Source organism: Psammomys obesus, unplaced genomic scaffold, assembly GCF_907164565.1.
Source record: "Psammomys obesus unplaced genomic scaffold, mPsaObe1.curated_primary_1811, whole genome shotgun sequence".
Classification (NCBI taxonomy): domain Eukaryota; kingdom Metazoa; phylum Chordata; class Mammalia; order Rodentia; family Muridae; genus Psammomys; species Psammomys obesus.
In genome coordinates this window covers 37,740,122-37,755,237 of record NW_026596046.1, presented here as the reverse complement: position 1 = coordinate 37,755,237, position 15,116 = coordinate 37,740,122, and the positions used below count along the sequence as shown (strand labels likewise).

The following is a 15,116-nucleotide window of genomic DNA, read 5'->3' as shown; positions in this document are numbered from 1 at the left end:
AGGATTTTTAGGCTCTTTTTTCTTCTCTTATTTTATCAGGTTAGGCAACTGGCTTGATAACAGAGAAATAAATTAACTGCCCTGTTTGCATATGGAATGCAATCACCAATCAAAACAAACAAGCCCCTCAAGTCTGTGCAGTATGAATCTGAAGAGTAATGAAAGCAACATATTTTAAAATAAGAAAAAAAATAGGACACAATCTAATTGGATAAATAGAATACAATTCAAATGGGCTTTACAAAATTCTCTTTCTCAATTTAGTTTTGTAAACATTTAAAATTATATAACATCTAAAAAATACAACATAACTGATGTAAGGGCTATATAAAAATAAGAATGTAAACTGATTAGGAACTATAGCATTAGATAATGAAGAAGACTGTCTCAATTGCATGTTAGCATCATATATTCTCTCAATGATCTTATCTATAGAGTATATAAAGAGCATCTTTAAATACATTTCAGAAAGACCAATGATCCAGTTAGAAGATGAAGCAGAGGCTGGGAAAGTCCCCTTTTTACATATAACACTTTCCAGCAGTAAGTATACTCATAAAAAGCTACTCAGTTTTTGCTTGTCATCTAAAAAGTACGATCTGAAACTCTCAAAGCATTCATCAGTGTAGGCAGATCATTGGTCTTTCTGGTGATAATGTAAAGTGCTGGAGGGATGGAAAAACTGCAACCGTGGAGTAAAAGTACACACTTCACAAGGCAACGTAGCAGCAGGCACCAATGTGCGTTCTGTGCAGAGCCTGCAGCCATTTTAGCAACAAGTGTGTCACATGTGTGTTCACCAAAGGCGTATATTGGTGCCGACACCTGCATATCAGCAGTGACCCCAAACCATAACGTGCTCAAATACCCACAGAGAGTTTAAGGCATCCAGGGAGCCCTCACTAGAAACTCCACAAATGCCCCACAGCAGCACTGCACCTCAGAAACACGATGTTGAACAATGCTACAAGGACTAAAACTGGCAAACTTTTGTGTTATTCCATTGGTATTAACTAGAGAGAAAGGCAAACGCATCCATTCTTCTGACTCGTAGATGGCTGTTCTGGGTGCGGCATTGCTGAGCGCAGGCCTAGGAGGTGATAGAGAGGCTGTGACCTGTTCCATTTCACGCTGGGACTGCTCACCATGGATAGGTTCAGCCCTACACAATTCTCCAGTTCTAATAACACAATTCTGTAGTATAGCCAGTATGGATTTATTTATTTGAATTCATCATATTTTATCATGTCCCACATCAGTGTGGATCTGCATTGAGCCAGAATTTTCCATGTTTCTAATTTCTCATCATTCAAATTATTCTATGTTTTTCCTGATTTCAGACATACATTGCATATGTCCCTTCTAGCACTCTACATGTATGAAGTAATGGCATTCGTATGTAAAATTATGGTAGATGTTTCTTCCTACTACGTGCAAGTCTCATTAATAAAAAGAACAAGCGCATTACTCTGAACCTGACACCTGTGGACAATTAAGTGAATATAAACAAATTGATCTGAAGGAGAACGTGAGGCATCCGATGCTCACAGTTCACGTGGCAGTTAGTCCATCCAGGGAGGTTCTTGTGCACTAGAATTGGCTTTCCAGAAAGAATCAGGGAAGACAAAATGTAATACACTGCTCCAAGGTCAACAAGAAACATGTGACCCTAGTAGGAACTAATATTCTTTTGACTATTGAGGAGGATGACAAGAAGTTCATGCTTGTATTTATGAGAGCCGATGCCGAAGATGCTGAGGCTCTTGAGGACATCATCTATGCCATGAGGCTTCCAAGTTTTTATTTTATTCATATGCCTTGGAGGACATGTCTGAAATACCTAAGGACATTGGTTTAAGTGGCCCAGAGAAGCAGGACAGAGACCTTGAGGTCTCCAGAGTGTCTGGAAAGGAGAGACCCGGGGGAGGTGATCTCATCATATGTACCTTTCCAACCTGGTTCCGAAACAGTCTCTCAGAAGAACCTGTCTGGACTAGTGAGGGACGAGTACCTACCCAGCAATGAAACTATGGGGTTGGTGAGTGCCAGAAATAGAAACAAGGGAAGACTTCTCTTTTAAATCTGTGAAATAGAGACAAATCTTTCTTCAAAGCAGGACATAGCACACTTGGGGTGCCAGACTTTATTTTCAGCAAGCATATCAAGGCAGATGTGAAGTTTTAGCAAGGAGCCCATGGATGGACTTTAGGAAAAAAATGCTAAATGTTGTTAGAAAGTATGTGGTAATTATCTAGCCACTTCCCTGTATTTCCATAAACGACTCACGGCTTTGAGAAGAATTCGATAAAATACAATCTAACTGCAAAGCCAAAGTAAGAAAAGCTTTCTAACCAAACTGTGTCTCTTTTATGATTGAGAAATATAAAATGAAATTCAAATTTAAATATAGCAAGAAGTTTTACAAACAAACATCAATCTAGCTAGGGAAAATTAGTATCTATGTGTATATGTTTGTCATCTTTGAAACATCTTACAGCTGTGCATGGCAAAAGTGCATCATGCTCTAAAAATGATGTGTTTTTAATGCACCTGGGAAGTATTTACTGCTGTGCATAAGTATGATCATGGCTGTGATCATGCTGTGATGGCGGCTGCCATGAAGCGTTTGCCTGAAGAGGAAAGGCAGGGCAGTCACTACAGTAAAGAAGCTGCTTTGAGTTTCGTAGGGTGTGCACTATGTGGCTCAATGGCAGTGCTGCCCCCTTTGTGCTGACCGGCTTCCCAGGACTGGAGGCAGCCCATCCCTGGATCTCCGTCCCTTTCTTTGCCATCTATATATCTGTGCTTCTGGGCAACGGCACACTTCTCTACCTCATCAAAGATGACCACAACCTCCACGAACCCATGTACTATTTCCTTGCCATGCTGGCCGGCACGGACCTCATGGTTACGGTGACTACAATGCCCACTGTAATGGCAGTCTTATGGGCCAATCACAGAGAGATCAGACATGGGGCCTGCTTCTTACAGGCCTATATCATTCACTCCCTTTCCATCGTGGAGTCAGGGGTCTTGCTGGCCATGTCTTATGACCGTTTTGTTGCCATCTGCACGCCTCTGCATTACAGCTCTACCCTTACCAATTCCAGGGTAATAAAGATAGGACTTGGGGTGGTACTCAGGGGATTCTTATCTCTTGTGCCCCCAATCGTGCCCCTCTTTCGATTCCCATACTGCCGATCCCATGTTCTTTCTCATGCCTTCTGCCTCCACCAAGACGTCATGAAACTTGCATGTGCTGACATTACCTTTAACCGTGTATACCCAGTTGTTTTGGTTGCCATGACTTTCTTCCTTGACGTGTTGATCATTGTCTTTTCTTATGTCCTCATTCTGAAGACAGTTATGGGCATCGCCTCTAGAGAGGAGAGAGCCAAGGCTCTCAACACCTGTGTCTCCCACATTAGCTGTGTCCTGGTCTTTTACATCACTGTGATTGGCCTGACCTTCATTCACAGGTTTGGGAAGCATGCCCCACATGTGGTGCACATTACCATGAGCTATGTCTACTTTCTCTTTCCTCCATTTATGAACCCCATCATTTACAGCATCAAGACCAAGCAGATTCAGAGGAGCATTCGTCTACTGTCTGTGTAAGAGGCCGTGAGTCATTATGTCATAATCTAGAGAGGTGGGGCATTTTCAGCCTCCTGTCTATTCAAAGACATTTATATCTCCATTTGCTCTTTATCAGCATTAGTGTAAGTTATTAAATAAAGCTATAAGTTAATCCAAATAATGAATATATCTCGATATCTGGCTTTTCAATTAACAAGTAGATATTATAAATATATAAAGATTATCTATCTATCTATCTATCTATCTATCTATCTATCTATCATCTACCTATCTACCTACCTACTTATCTGTGTAACATCTATCTATCTTGAGAGAAGGATAGGAAAACAGAGAGTAGGGAAGTAAAACACCATTAAATTTGGAGATAAAGGACAAATAGCTAAGTACTCTTTGAGCAGAAACTATGGGATCATTCAGATCACATATCTATAGGAGAAGAACCATTTTCGAAGGAGTCAAGGGTACAGTCTGCATCAGCTACAGAAATAACTGTCCCATTATTAATACATTTGATGGCTAAATAAATATCAGTTTGACTATGAGGACGGCAATCCAATGGACTCTACTCTGTCTCAAACAGCACTATCTCAAGGTAGAATTTTCTTTTGAAATCATTCATTAGCCATTTAAAGCTTAAATCACACATCGATCCCAACACCTTAATAGTGGGAGACTTTAACACCCCACTCTCACCAAGGGACAGATCATCTAGACAGAAGCCAAATAGGGAAATAAAGGCACTTACAGAGGCCCTAATCCAAATGGACCTAATAGATGTCTTCAGAACTTTTCACCCAAACACAAAAGAATTTACCTTCTTTGCAGCACCTCATAGAACCTTCTCCAAAATAGACCATGTAGTTGGTCACAAAGTAAGCCTCAACAGATACCAGAAGATTGAAATAATCCCGTGTATTCTATCTGACCACCATGAACTAAAGCTGGACCTCAACAACAATAGAAATAACATAAAGCCTACACACACATGGAAACTGAACAACTTGCTACTCAATGACAGCTGGTTTAAGGAAGAAATAAAGAAAGAAATTAAAGACTTCCTAGAATTCAATGAAAATGAAAATTCACTGTTTTCATACCCAGATTTATGGGACACAATGAAAGCAGTGCTCAGAGGAAAATTCATAGCACTAAGTGCCTTCAAAAGAAATTTGTAACATCTCATACAAGCAACTTAATGGCCCAACTGAAAGCCCTAGGAAAAAAGAAAAAAAAAAAGCAGCAGATATACCCAAAAGGAACAGACAGCTGGAAAGAATCAAACTCAGGGCAGAAATCAATCAATTAGAAACAAATAAAACTCTTCAAAGAATCAAGGAAACCAAGAGCTGATTCTTTGAGAAAATCAACAAGATAAACAAACCCTTAACCAAACTAAGAGGCAGAGAAAAACCATCCAAATCAGCAAAGCATTACTGTGTATTTCTCATTTTTCATTCCTATTTCATTTTATTTGCATTGTATTATACATAGTCTGCGACTATGCTTCAATGAAATCTATTATTCTGTATATTAGTTTTAAATATACAGAATACCAATAATGAATTAAAAAGACTCTCATTTAGTCTAAGAAGCTCGCCACAGTGAAGCCCCTTTGTGCCACTTTTTCCTCCAGAAACTTTGTGCTCATCACATGGGCCCTACAGATTCAGCGTCTCTAGCAGACTTCTTACAGAGCACCATTACTGTTTATGTCCATGCTTTTGGACTGTTTTCATTTTTCTATATTAATTTCTTCAATGACTTCAAACTTGTACAACTTTTTCTAACATTTTTACTTCTGCCCTAGATTTTATTAGTCTTACAAATAATACTATTTTATTCTATAAATAACATAATGCAAACCTTACAATGAAATATATCTTATTTCTTCTTCCCATATTTGAAATGTTGCTGACACATTCCTTACCTTTACATATGTTATCCCCAAATAAAATATTACTACTTTTGCTTTACACAATTATCGTTTAGAATATTAAGAAAATAAAATTTATGCCAATTTCCTTTTTCAAACTGTTTTTGCAACTCTTCATTATTTCACATGCATAAATGTATGAACAAAAATATTTTGGTATTTATGATAAGTGAAATGTAACCTGATATTGTAATTTTGTATGACCAATTTGATTTATATTCATTTTAAACTTGTTTATGATAATAATACAGATGCAGAGGATACTGTGTGGTATTTTGATCCATGTGTTAAATGCTTTGGTCAAGTCAGATTAATTATCATATTTATGTTAATCATTTTCTAGTATGACCATTCAAAATGGTGTTCCTCGTTACTTGATAAAATATAATGAACTGTTTATTATAATTTTCCTGTATATTGGAATAGACCTCTAGAATATATCACTCCTGTTATTTTGAACCTTAATCATTATTTTTCTCTCTTTTATCATTCAACAATTAAGTTTTAACCATAAGTTAATCTTGTTGCTCACATGTCTTATTATTTTTGCCCTCTAAAACTGATTTGTATTAAGTTCATTATTTAGTGTCTCTCAAACTTTGACTATATAATAAATATTTCACATTTTTGTTAGCCTTTCTATACATATCTTAGTGTTCATTTTATTAAGATACTGGAGCCTTACATTTAGGGTCTTTCCTGAGCTTAGGTTTATTTTAAACCTTTTAAAAATACTTTTGCATAATAGTTTTATGTATCTTATGTTAAATAAATTTGTGTTTGTGGAAGAGTAAGTAATTTACATCAGCCTTTACATGCTTATCTTCATGGGAATTTCACTGACGTTCACTGTTCGTTAATAAAAATGACTGAGTCTCAGAAGAGGGCACATTCTGGCTTGAGGGAAGAGTAAAATTTACTAAAGATGTGTTCTTGCAACAGAGATTCAAAGATGCATCAAGAGCTAACTGGTGGAAGTGAGGCCAAGAATATTCTAAGAGCAAAGCATTATACACAGAAGCTCAAGTTGGCTGGGTCACAGAATCACCATGGAAGGTGTTTTCAAATCATTTCAGTGTTGACAACAAAATGGATTTGAGGGAGGTGAGAGAAAAGTGGGCAAGGTAGAGGTGAGCAGAGAAGACTGAGCAAGGTTAACAGTGACTGAGATTAGAAAAGTGGAGCTGGAAGTTAACGGGTAGATGCGAGACCCACTGAGGATCTGAAGGCACCACTTACAGGGACTAAAAAAGTCCCTTCTTGATTACTGGCCTTTATGTATGAGAAGAACCATCCCTTCACATTGTAAAAAGTAGATAAACAACTTCCCTTTAATATCTAAGAGATTTCATACTCGCATGTACACACGTGCTCACACGTGTGATTGTGTCTCTGTTCATGAATGTACAAAGGACAATGTGAGAGAATGACGCAACTTTTATTCCTGTACTTTCTGACTTCAAAGTTTTCTTTTGAAAAAGATTTTTTTTTCTTTATTTGAAAATGCTGTACATTTATAGAATGTGCTATGATTATATGTCATTCCCTCTAGTCCTTCCTTCAATTGTTCCTTTCTCAACTTCAGGTCTTTTTCCTTTTTAGAAAAGTTGTATCTTGCTGCCAGTTAGGTCCACCTGTATGAACATGGTGTGTTTGGTCATCCATTGCAGCTCAGGCCACCACAAGTGGCCGAAATCCCAAGGGAACATGGCTGTCTCTACCCCAGTCACCACCTGCAATAGCTCAGTGTGAAACCTCGTGAGACCCTCTCCATCCATGCTGGAATTTTGACCAGCTTAATCTAGTGCAGATCTTTTCTGTAATTTTCACAATACATTTAATGAATGAGTCTAATCTGTTCAGCTTTGTGTGTTTTTATTAAAATTCTTTCATACAATATATTTTGATCACATTATTCCCCCATCCTCTTTCTCTCTAACCGACTTCATGCTTTTTCTTTCTGTTTCCCTAAAAAAAAAAAAAAAAGGCAAACAAACATCAATAATACAAAAAAAAAATACCAAAACAAACCAAGAAAGTCACAGAAATGTGGAGTCCGTTTTGTGTTGGTCGATTCTCCAGGGCATGGGGCCTGCTCTGCGGTGTGGCTACTATACCCAGTGAGACTGGGAAAAGCTGATTTCCCTCGGCCCCGGCAGGTTTCAATTGCAAAGGGCTTCTTGGTTAGAGGTGAAAAGTTGTGATGCTGGGAATTCACACATGCTTCAGCCCTCATGTTTGAAAGATGCCATCTTCTGAAGCCATTCACGACCTCTGCTCACAGTTATCTTTGAATTCTGAAGGAAGGGGTTTGGTAAGGACATCTCAGTAAGACCTGAGTGCTCCAAACCCTTTCACTTTCTGAATATTGTCCAGTTGTAGGTCTCTGTGTTAATCACCACTAAGCTTCCCTGATAAGGGGTCAGAGATGCAGAGATCTGGATCCCAAGCCAAGCGTGATCTGTTCACTTCTTAAAATGATTTCCTATGTCTGTATGAGATATGATTTACCATCTGATTTTCTCAAAGTGTATAATTCTCCTTTCTCCTAGATGAGGGAAGCAGCCGTTGGTACCCATCCACCCTGGAATATCGGTTCACAGTAGGACTAAGCACATCCCCTCCCGCCCGGAGTGACAAGCCCAGCCAGGGGAAAGTGACCCAGCTACAGGTAACAGAGTCAGACACAGTCCCTGCTCTTGTTAGGGGACCTGCATGATGAGCAAGCTGCACATTTGCTACATATGTGTAGGGAGTCTAGGTCCAGGTTAACGGTCAAGGTTAGTGGTCTAGGTTATGGTCTCTCTGAGGCTCCGTGAGCCCAGGTTAGATTGCTCTGCAGGTCTTCTTGTGGTGTCCTTGACTCCTCCAGCTCCCTCTATCCTTTCACCTGCTCTTCCAAAGCACTCCCAGAGCTGGACCCATTGCTTGGCATTGGGTCTCTGAATCTGTCTTGGTCAGCTGCCAGACAGTCTCTCAGAAGACAGTTATGCTAGATTCCTGGCTGCAAGTGTTGCAGAGTATCGTTAATAGTGACAGTGGTCGGCCCTCTCACATGAAGTGGGTCTCAAGCTGGGCCCGTCACTGGTTTGCCATCCCGAAATTTCCGTTCCATCTTTGCCCTGCACTTCTTGAAAGATTTGACCTTTAGGGTCAAAGGTTTTATGTGCGGGTCGGTGTCCCCTCCCTCCATTGAGTTCCAAATGGCTGCAGGAGGCGCTCACTTCATGTTCCCTAACACCCATGGCATGGACTCCCCGTTAGGGTGACGCTCAGACCTCCAGGAGCTTCCCCCGCCACAGAGAGGCCCCCCACCTGCCGATTTCTTCTCCTCACCACCTCCTCATCTCTCTGCCCACCTGATCTCCTCCCCTATTACCTTTCTCACCTTATCTCTCACTTAGTTCCTTCCCTCCATCTACATGTGATGTCTATTGTATTTCCTGTTCTGAGTGAGATTCGATCATCTTCCCTTGGGCTCTCCTTGGCTTCTTTGGGTCTGTAGCTTGTAGCATCGTTATTCTGTACTATATGATTAATATCCACTTATAAATGAGTACATTCCAAGTGTGTCTTTCTTGGGTTACTTATTTAAGATGATATTTTCCAGCTCCATCCATTTGCCTGCAAATTTCGTGATTTCCTTGTTTTTAATAGCTGAGTATTGTGTAAATGTACCATAGATTTTTTTTTTAATCCAGTTTTTAGTTGAGAGCCATCTAGATAGTTTCCAGTTTCTGGTTATTGCTAACAAGGCTGTAATGAACATAGTTGAGCAAGTGTCTTTGTGGTAATGTGGAACATCTTTTGGGTATATACCCAGAAGTTGTGTAGGTGGGTCTTGAGGTAGTACTATTTCAAATCTTGTGAGAAACCTCCAGATTAATTTCCAAAGTGGTTATTTATACAAGTGTAAATCCCACCAGTCATGGAGGAGTGGTCCCTATGCTCTGAATCCTTACCAACACATGCTGTCACTTGAATATTTGACGCTTGACATTCTGACATATGTAAGATGGAATCTCAGAGTTATTTTGATTTGCATTTCCCTGATGATTAAGGGTGTTGAGCATTTCTTTATGTACTTCTCAGCTATTTGATATTTCTCTGTTGAGACTTCTCTGCTTAGATCTGTACCCCATTTTTAAAATTTGGATTATTTGGTATGTTGGTGTTTAATTTCTTGGGTTTTTTTTAAAATATATATTCTGGATATTAGCCCTCTGTCAGATGTAGGGTTGGTGAAGATCTTTTCCCAGTCTGTAGGCTGTCATTTTGTTCTGATGACAGTGTCCTTTGACTTACAGAAGCTTTTCAGCTTCATGAGTCCCATTTATCACTTGTTGATCTTAGTGCCTGTGCTGTTGGTGTTTTGTTCAGGAAGATGTCTCCTGTGCCAATGAGTTCAAGGCTCTTCCCCATTTTCTCTTCTAACAGGTTTAGTGTGTCTGGTTTTATATTGAAGTCTTTGATTCACTTGGACTTGAATTTTGTGCGGGGTGATAAGTATGGATCTATTTGCATTTTTCTACATGTAGACATCCAGTTAGACCATCACCATTTGTTGAAGATGCTTTTTTCTATTAAATGGTTTTTGCTTTTTGGCAAAAATCAAGTGTTTGTAGATGTGTGGGTTTATTTCTGGGTCTTTGATTCGATTCCATTGATCAACCAGTCTATTTATATCCCAATATCATGCAGTTTTTCTTACTGTTGCTCTGTAGTACAGCTTGAAGTCAGGGATGGAGAAACTTCCCAAAGTTCTCAAGAGATGGCTCAGCCATTAAAGGTTAGGCTCACAACCAAAAATAGAATAGCTTGGTGTTCTTTAATTAGTATTTTCCTATGCTATGTTCTTCCCAAGAACTTAGTACCTTCTAATTTGAATTTGGTATCTATTCTTTTCTCTCTTCTTTCTTTCTTCCTTCCTTCCTTCTTTTCTTTCTTTCTTTCTTTCCTTCCTTCCTTCCTTCCTTCCTTCTTTCTTTCTCTCTTTCTCTTTCTTTCTTTCTTTCTTTCTTTCTTTTTTCCTCCCTCCCTCCTTCTTTCTTTCCTTCCTTCCTCCTTCTTTCCTTCCTTCCTTTTCTTCTTTCATTCATCTGGCTCTACTTATAACAAACCAACTTTAATTTCTCAGTTACATATTTGGTAATACAATGTCATAAAAGTTTAGTCAATTTAACACATGGTAGTTCAACAGAGCAGATGAGTCATGACTTGAGGACTGGTATGCCTTTGGAACTTAAGCCCTATGTAAGTGGATTCACACACTTTTCCTCTGTATATGGCTCATCTCAGGAAGACCTTTAATGCTCACATACATTGTAGCACATGTCAGATATTCATTGTTTTAATGACCGAACAATATATATTACATTGGGTGCTGAAATATCTCAGTATTATCCACTTTCTGATTCCAAGCCCAATTTTTACCATCCATGTAGTACAATAGAAACAACTACAAGCTGTCTTCTGACCTTCACAGATTAACATGACACATGCGTACCACCCACAAACAAACAAACAAAGTATATGTACATCCTTGCATATATATGGGTGTGTGAATGCAGTTTCTGTTACTATGGTAATTTTAGGTGTAACCCTTTGAGAAGAGTTACATCGAGAAGGCTCTACATTGTTTCCCTAGCTGTTGAACCACTCTACATTTTTTTACCACCTAATTTAGAATCACAACTAATCCACACTCTCACCAACAATTGTTATTTTGATTACAGTCAGTTTAGGTTCACAGTATGATGCTTCATTGCAGTTTAGATTTACCTTTCTGTAATGAATAATTATGATGAACATCTTTTTTTTATTATTCTCATTAGTTACATTTTGTTAATTCTGTATCCCAGCTGTATCCCTCATTCCCTCCCCAATCCCACCCTTCCTCCCTCATCTCCTCCCTGCCCCTTTCCAAGTCCACTGATAGGGGAGGACCTCCTCCCCTTTCATATGACTCTGTTTTGACAGGTATTTTCAGGACTGGCTGCAAAGTCCTCCTCTGTGGCCTAACAGTACTGCTTCTCCCTTGGGAGGTGGGAAGGTCAAAGAGCCAGTCATTGAGTTCCTGTTAGAAATAGTCCTTGTTCCCCTTACTATGGGAAACCTATTGATTACTGAGCTATCATGGGTCACATCCGAGCAGAGGTTCTAGGTTTTATCCTCTCATGGTCTTTGGTTGAGTGTCCATCTCAGAAAAGATCCTGTGCCCAGATATGTTTGGTCCTTGTGGAGCTCCTATCCTTTCCACATCAAACTCCCCTTCTTTCATATGATTCCCTGCACTCTGCTGAAGGTTTTGTTATGAGTCTTAGTATCTACTTTGGAACACTGCTAGGTAGTCTTTCAGATGCTTTCTGCGGCAGACTCCTGTCATACGTTCAATGCATATCCCATTTGTCTTTGTAAATGAGGATTGATCATCATACCTTGTGTCTGCTTTCTTGATTATCTTCTTTAGGTGTATAGATTTCATTATGTTTATCACATCTTTTAGGTCTATATAAGCGAGTATATTCCATGTTTGTCTTTCTCCTTCTGGGATACTTCACTCAGAATGATCTTTTCTAGATCCCACCATTTGCCTGCAAATTTCATGATTTCCTCTTTTTTGATTGCTGAGTAGTATTCCATTGTGTAGAAATACCACAATTTCTGTACCCATTCCTCCTTTGAGGGACATGTGATTATTGGTCGTTTGTATATGTCTTTTAGATAAACACGCACTGAATTATTTTAGAGCCAATCTGTGCAGACATTCTTTTACACACTCCCCTAGTCTAAGTCTGGAGGTTCCTTGTACTCTGCTTGGCATTACACCTTCTTCTAAGGAAAGCTTAAGCATGACCAATCCCAGCATGGAGAGAGGAAGTTGACGTGAAGTCCCACCATAGCCAGGGAGGTATTGGCAGTTGGTAGATATTGGAGTGGGAACAGGAGGTTTAAGAGTATTGCCATTTTTAAGTCGACCATGGTCCAGGGGAAAGGTGCACATCCATGCATTTGAGAATAGCATTTGATGAGTGAAAAGAAATAAAGAGAATGCAAAGTTGGGTGGATAGGAAAAGGGGCAAATTTGGGAGGAGTTGGAGCATAGAGTCAAAACAACTTATTGAATGAAATTCTCATAGGACTAATAAAAAGATGGTTTATTTTTAACTGCATATGTTTGTGTGTATAAGAGAGAGAAGAGGAAGAAGAAGAAAAAAGAGGAGGAGGAGGATTAGGAGGAGGAAGGTGCAGAATCTCCTGGAGAAAGAGTTAGATTAGTTGTAAGCTACCCAGAATTAATGCAAGTACGTATTCTTAACCACTAAAGTATCTCTAGGTTTTACGTGGTATACCCAGCCTCTGGAAATGAGATAGAATGACATCTTGGGAGGTTTTTTTTTTTTTTTAAATAAATATGCCAATCTTTAGGATTCTAAATGTATACCAAGGGTGTGATGGAAATGTTTAGAAATCACAAAGAGAAAACTGTTTCAGGTAAGGAAATACATATTTAAATTGTAGTACATACATTTAAAATTCAGCCTTCTACCTGGCTTTGTAATAATTCTTGGGACAAAATTGAGAATGTAAGAAATATCTTTTTAATTACTTAAATAAGAATTTAAGGAAAGGTCATGCTGCACTGAATGACAAATATGAACTAAAGGGGTGCTGTTTATGTTTAATGAATTCTAATTGAAAAATAAGCTTAATATTTTATCCAAAGAAAACTGAATTTAAATTGCTCTATACCACATAATGTTCAACCTTAGAAAAATGGTTTGTTTGCCAAAATTTTAATTTCCTTTTTCTAGAAAACTTAAGTAATGTCCTATCTTCCATTTTTTTTGTATTTATTCACTTTTCATTCCCAAATAAATCATTAGGCATCTATTCCTGCTATACTCTGAAAGTTCACCAGAGACATACTTGTCAAAAAACAATGAACTTTAAAAATTTTTATGTTATTTGAAAATTCGGATACTTTTTGATTGTTGAGACATTTCATGCTGTAAACTTTCAACTAAAAAAAAAAAAGACAAAGACATCTGTGTAGGGGTTCTAGGTTTTCTCCATGCATGGTCCTTTGTTGGAGTATCAGTCTTTGCAAAGACCCCTGGGCCCAGAATGGCAGCTCAGTCTCTAAGTGAGTTCCCTAGCAAGGGGAGCAGGGGCTGTCTTTGACAAGAACTCAGTGGCTGGCACTTTGAACACTTCCCCATGAGGGGGTGTGCGGAGCCTTGCCAGGCCACAGAGGAAGACAATGATTTGGCCAGTCCTGATGAGACCTGATAGACTAGGGTCAGATTGAAGGGGAGGAGGACCTCCCTATCAGTGGACTAAGGAAGAGGCATAGGGGAGAAGAGGGACAGAGGGTGGGACTGGGAGGAGACAAAGGAGAGGGCTACAGCCGGGATCCAAAGTGAATAAATTGTAATAAATAATAAATAAAAAAGATATAGACAAAACAAATATAAATCGCCCTTAGAATCCTCCAATAATTTAAACTTACCATTTCTTGGTTCACTTTGTCATGATACTCTTGTTTCTTTCTATATAAATATTCCCCAAATAAGCAAACTTTTCTTTCCCCATCTTCTATCTTAATTAGCATAGAAGGCTGATAAACTTTAACCAGTTCTTCCAAGCTGTGACTTTAGGTTGCCACCTTCAGCCTATGGTTTTCTAGTTGGGTAACTCTGACCTACACAGCTCTTGTAAATAAACACATTCTGGGGTGGTAGGCTGAGGTTAGGGCATGCTATCAGAGGACACGGATTATAGAGGATGATTGTAGATTATCTAGAACTATCTGAACAATTTCTGGATGCTGTTTGTGAGATTATGGTAAACTGTTGAGGGCATAGGGCTTACTGCTTTAGGAGAATCAGTCCAAAACCAACCTTCAGAAAGGGGTAAGTGAGACAATGTATCAGTCTTAACTACATCCCTGAGATCCCAGTACACTGCCTGATAAGAAAACAAAATTTCTCCAGAAGTTTGAGCCAGTGATATGTGCTGGAATCCCTGAATTTACTGAATTTACAGATAGTTGTGGCCCACCATCTAGGTGCTGGACACTGAACCTAGGTCCTCTGCAAGAGCGACCAGTGCCCTGAAGCCTCCTCCAGGCCCACACTAAGGACAGCCTCTAAGCTGAGCAGCTGTTTTTAGTCAGATATGTACAAAGTTTCTGACACTGCCAGTTACGCTACAATTAAATTTCAGTATACTTTCTGGTAAGGAGTATTAATAGGGTACTCTTTGGCTTGTCAATAAAATACATACTAACAAATTCTAACTATTCTCAAAAGAGTTCCTATTTAGCATCAATACTTAAAACCTCATTGATCCAAAGTCTAGAAAGAAGCTGGGTCTTGTGTTTGCTCACTCTGATCTACCGCTCAGAGTGGCAGGAGGCAGAGATTCCTCACTTGCTGCTATTCCACATAACAGGCTGTGAAGCTTACGTCTCCTCTCCACACGTAGGTTGTTTGTAGCAGGGATTTTGCTCATGGCGGTGTATACATTAGTTTTGCAAAGCCAAGATGACTAACAGGTCATAATAATGTCATGATAACGT

At 39.1% G+C, this 15,116-nt stretch overlaps 1 protein-coding gene across 1 annotated transcript; it reads left to right on the top strand.

Moving 5' to 3' along the window:
* Window positions 1–2,694: 2,694 nt before the first annotated feature.
* On the top strand, window positions 2,695–3,618 carry LOC129688620 (olfactory receptor 51B2-like). Its single transcript, XM_055623560.1, has one exon. The coding sequence runs from the start codon at window positions 2,698–2,700 to the stop codon at window positions 3,616–3,618; it is 921 nt and encodes a 306-aa protein (XP_055479535.1). The 5' UTR covers window positions 2,695–2,697.
* The last annotated feature ends 11,498 nt before the right edge of the window (window positions 3,619–15,116 follow it).

What these genes read in the sequence shown, in the direction of transcription:
- LOC129688620 (XM_055623560.1), top strand. Translation starts at nt 2,698, where the DNA reads ATGTGGCTCAATGGCAGTGCTGCCCCCTTTGTGCTGACCGGCTTCCCA.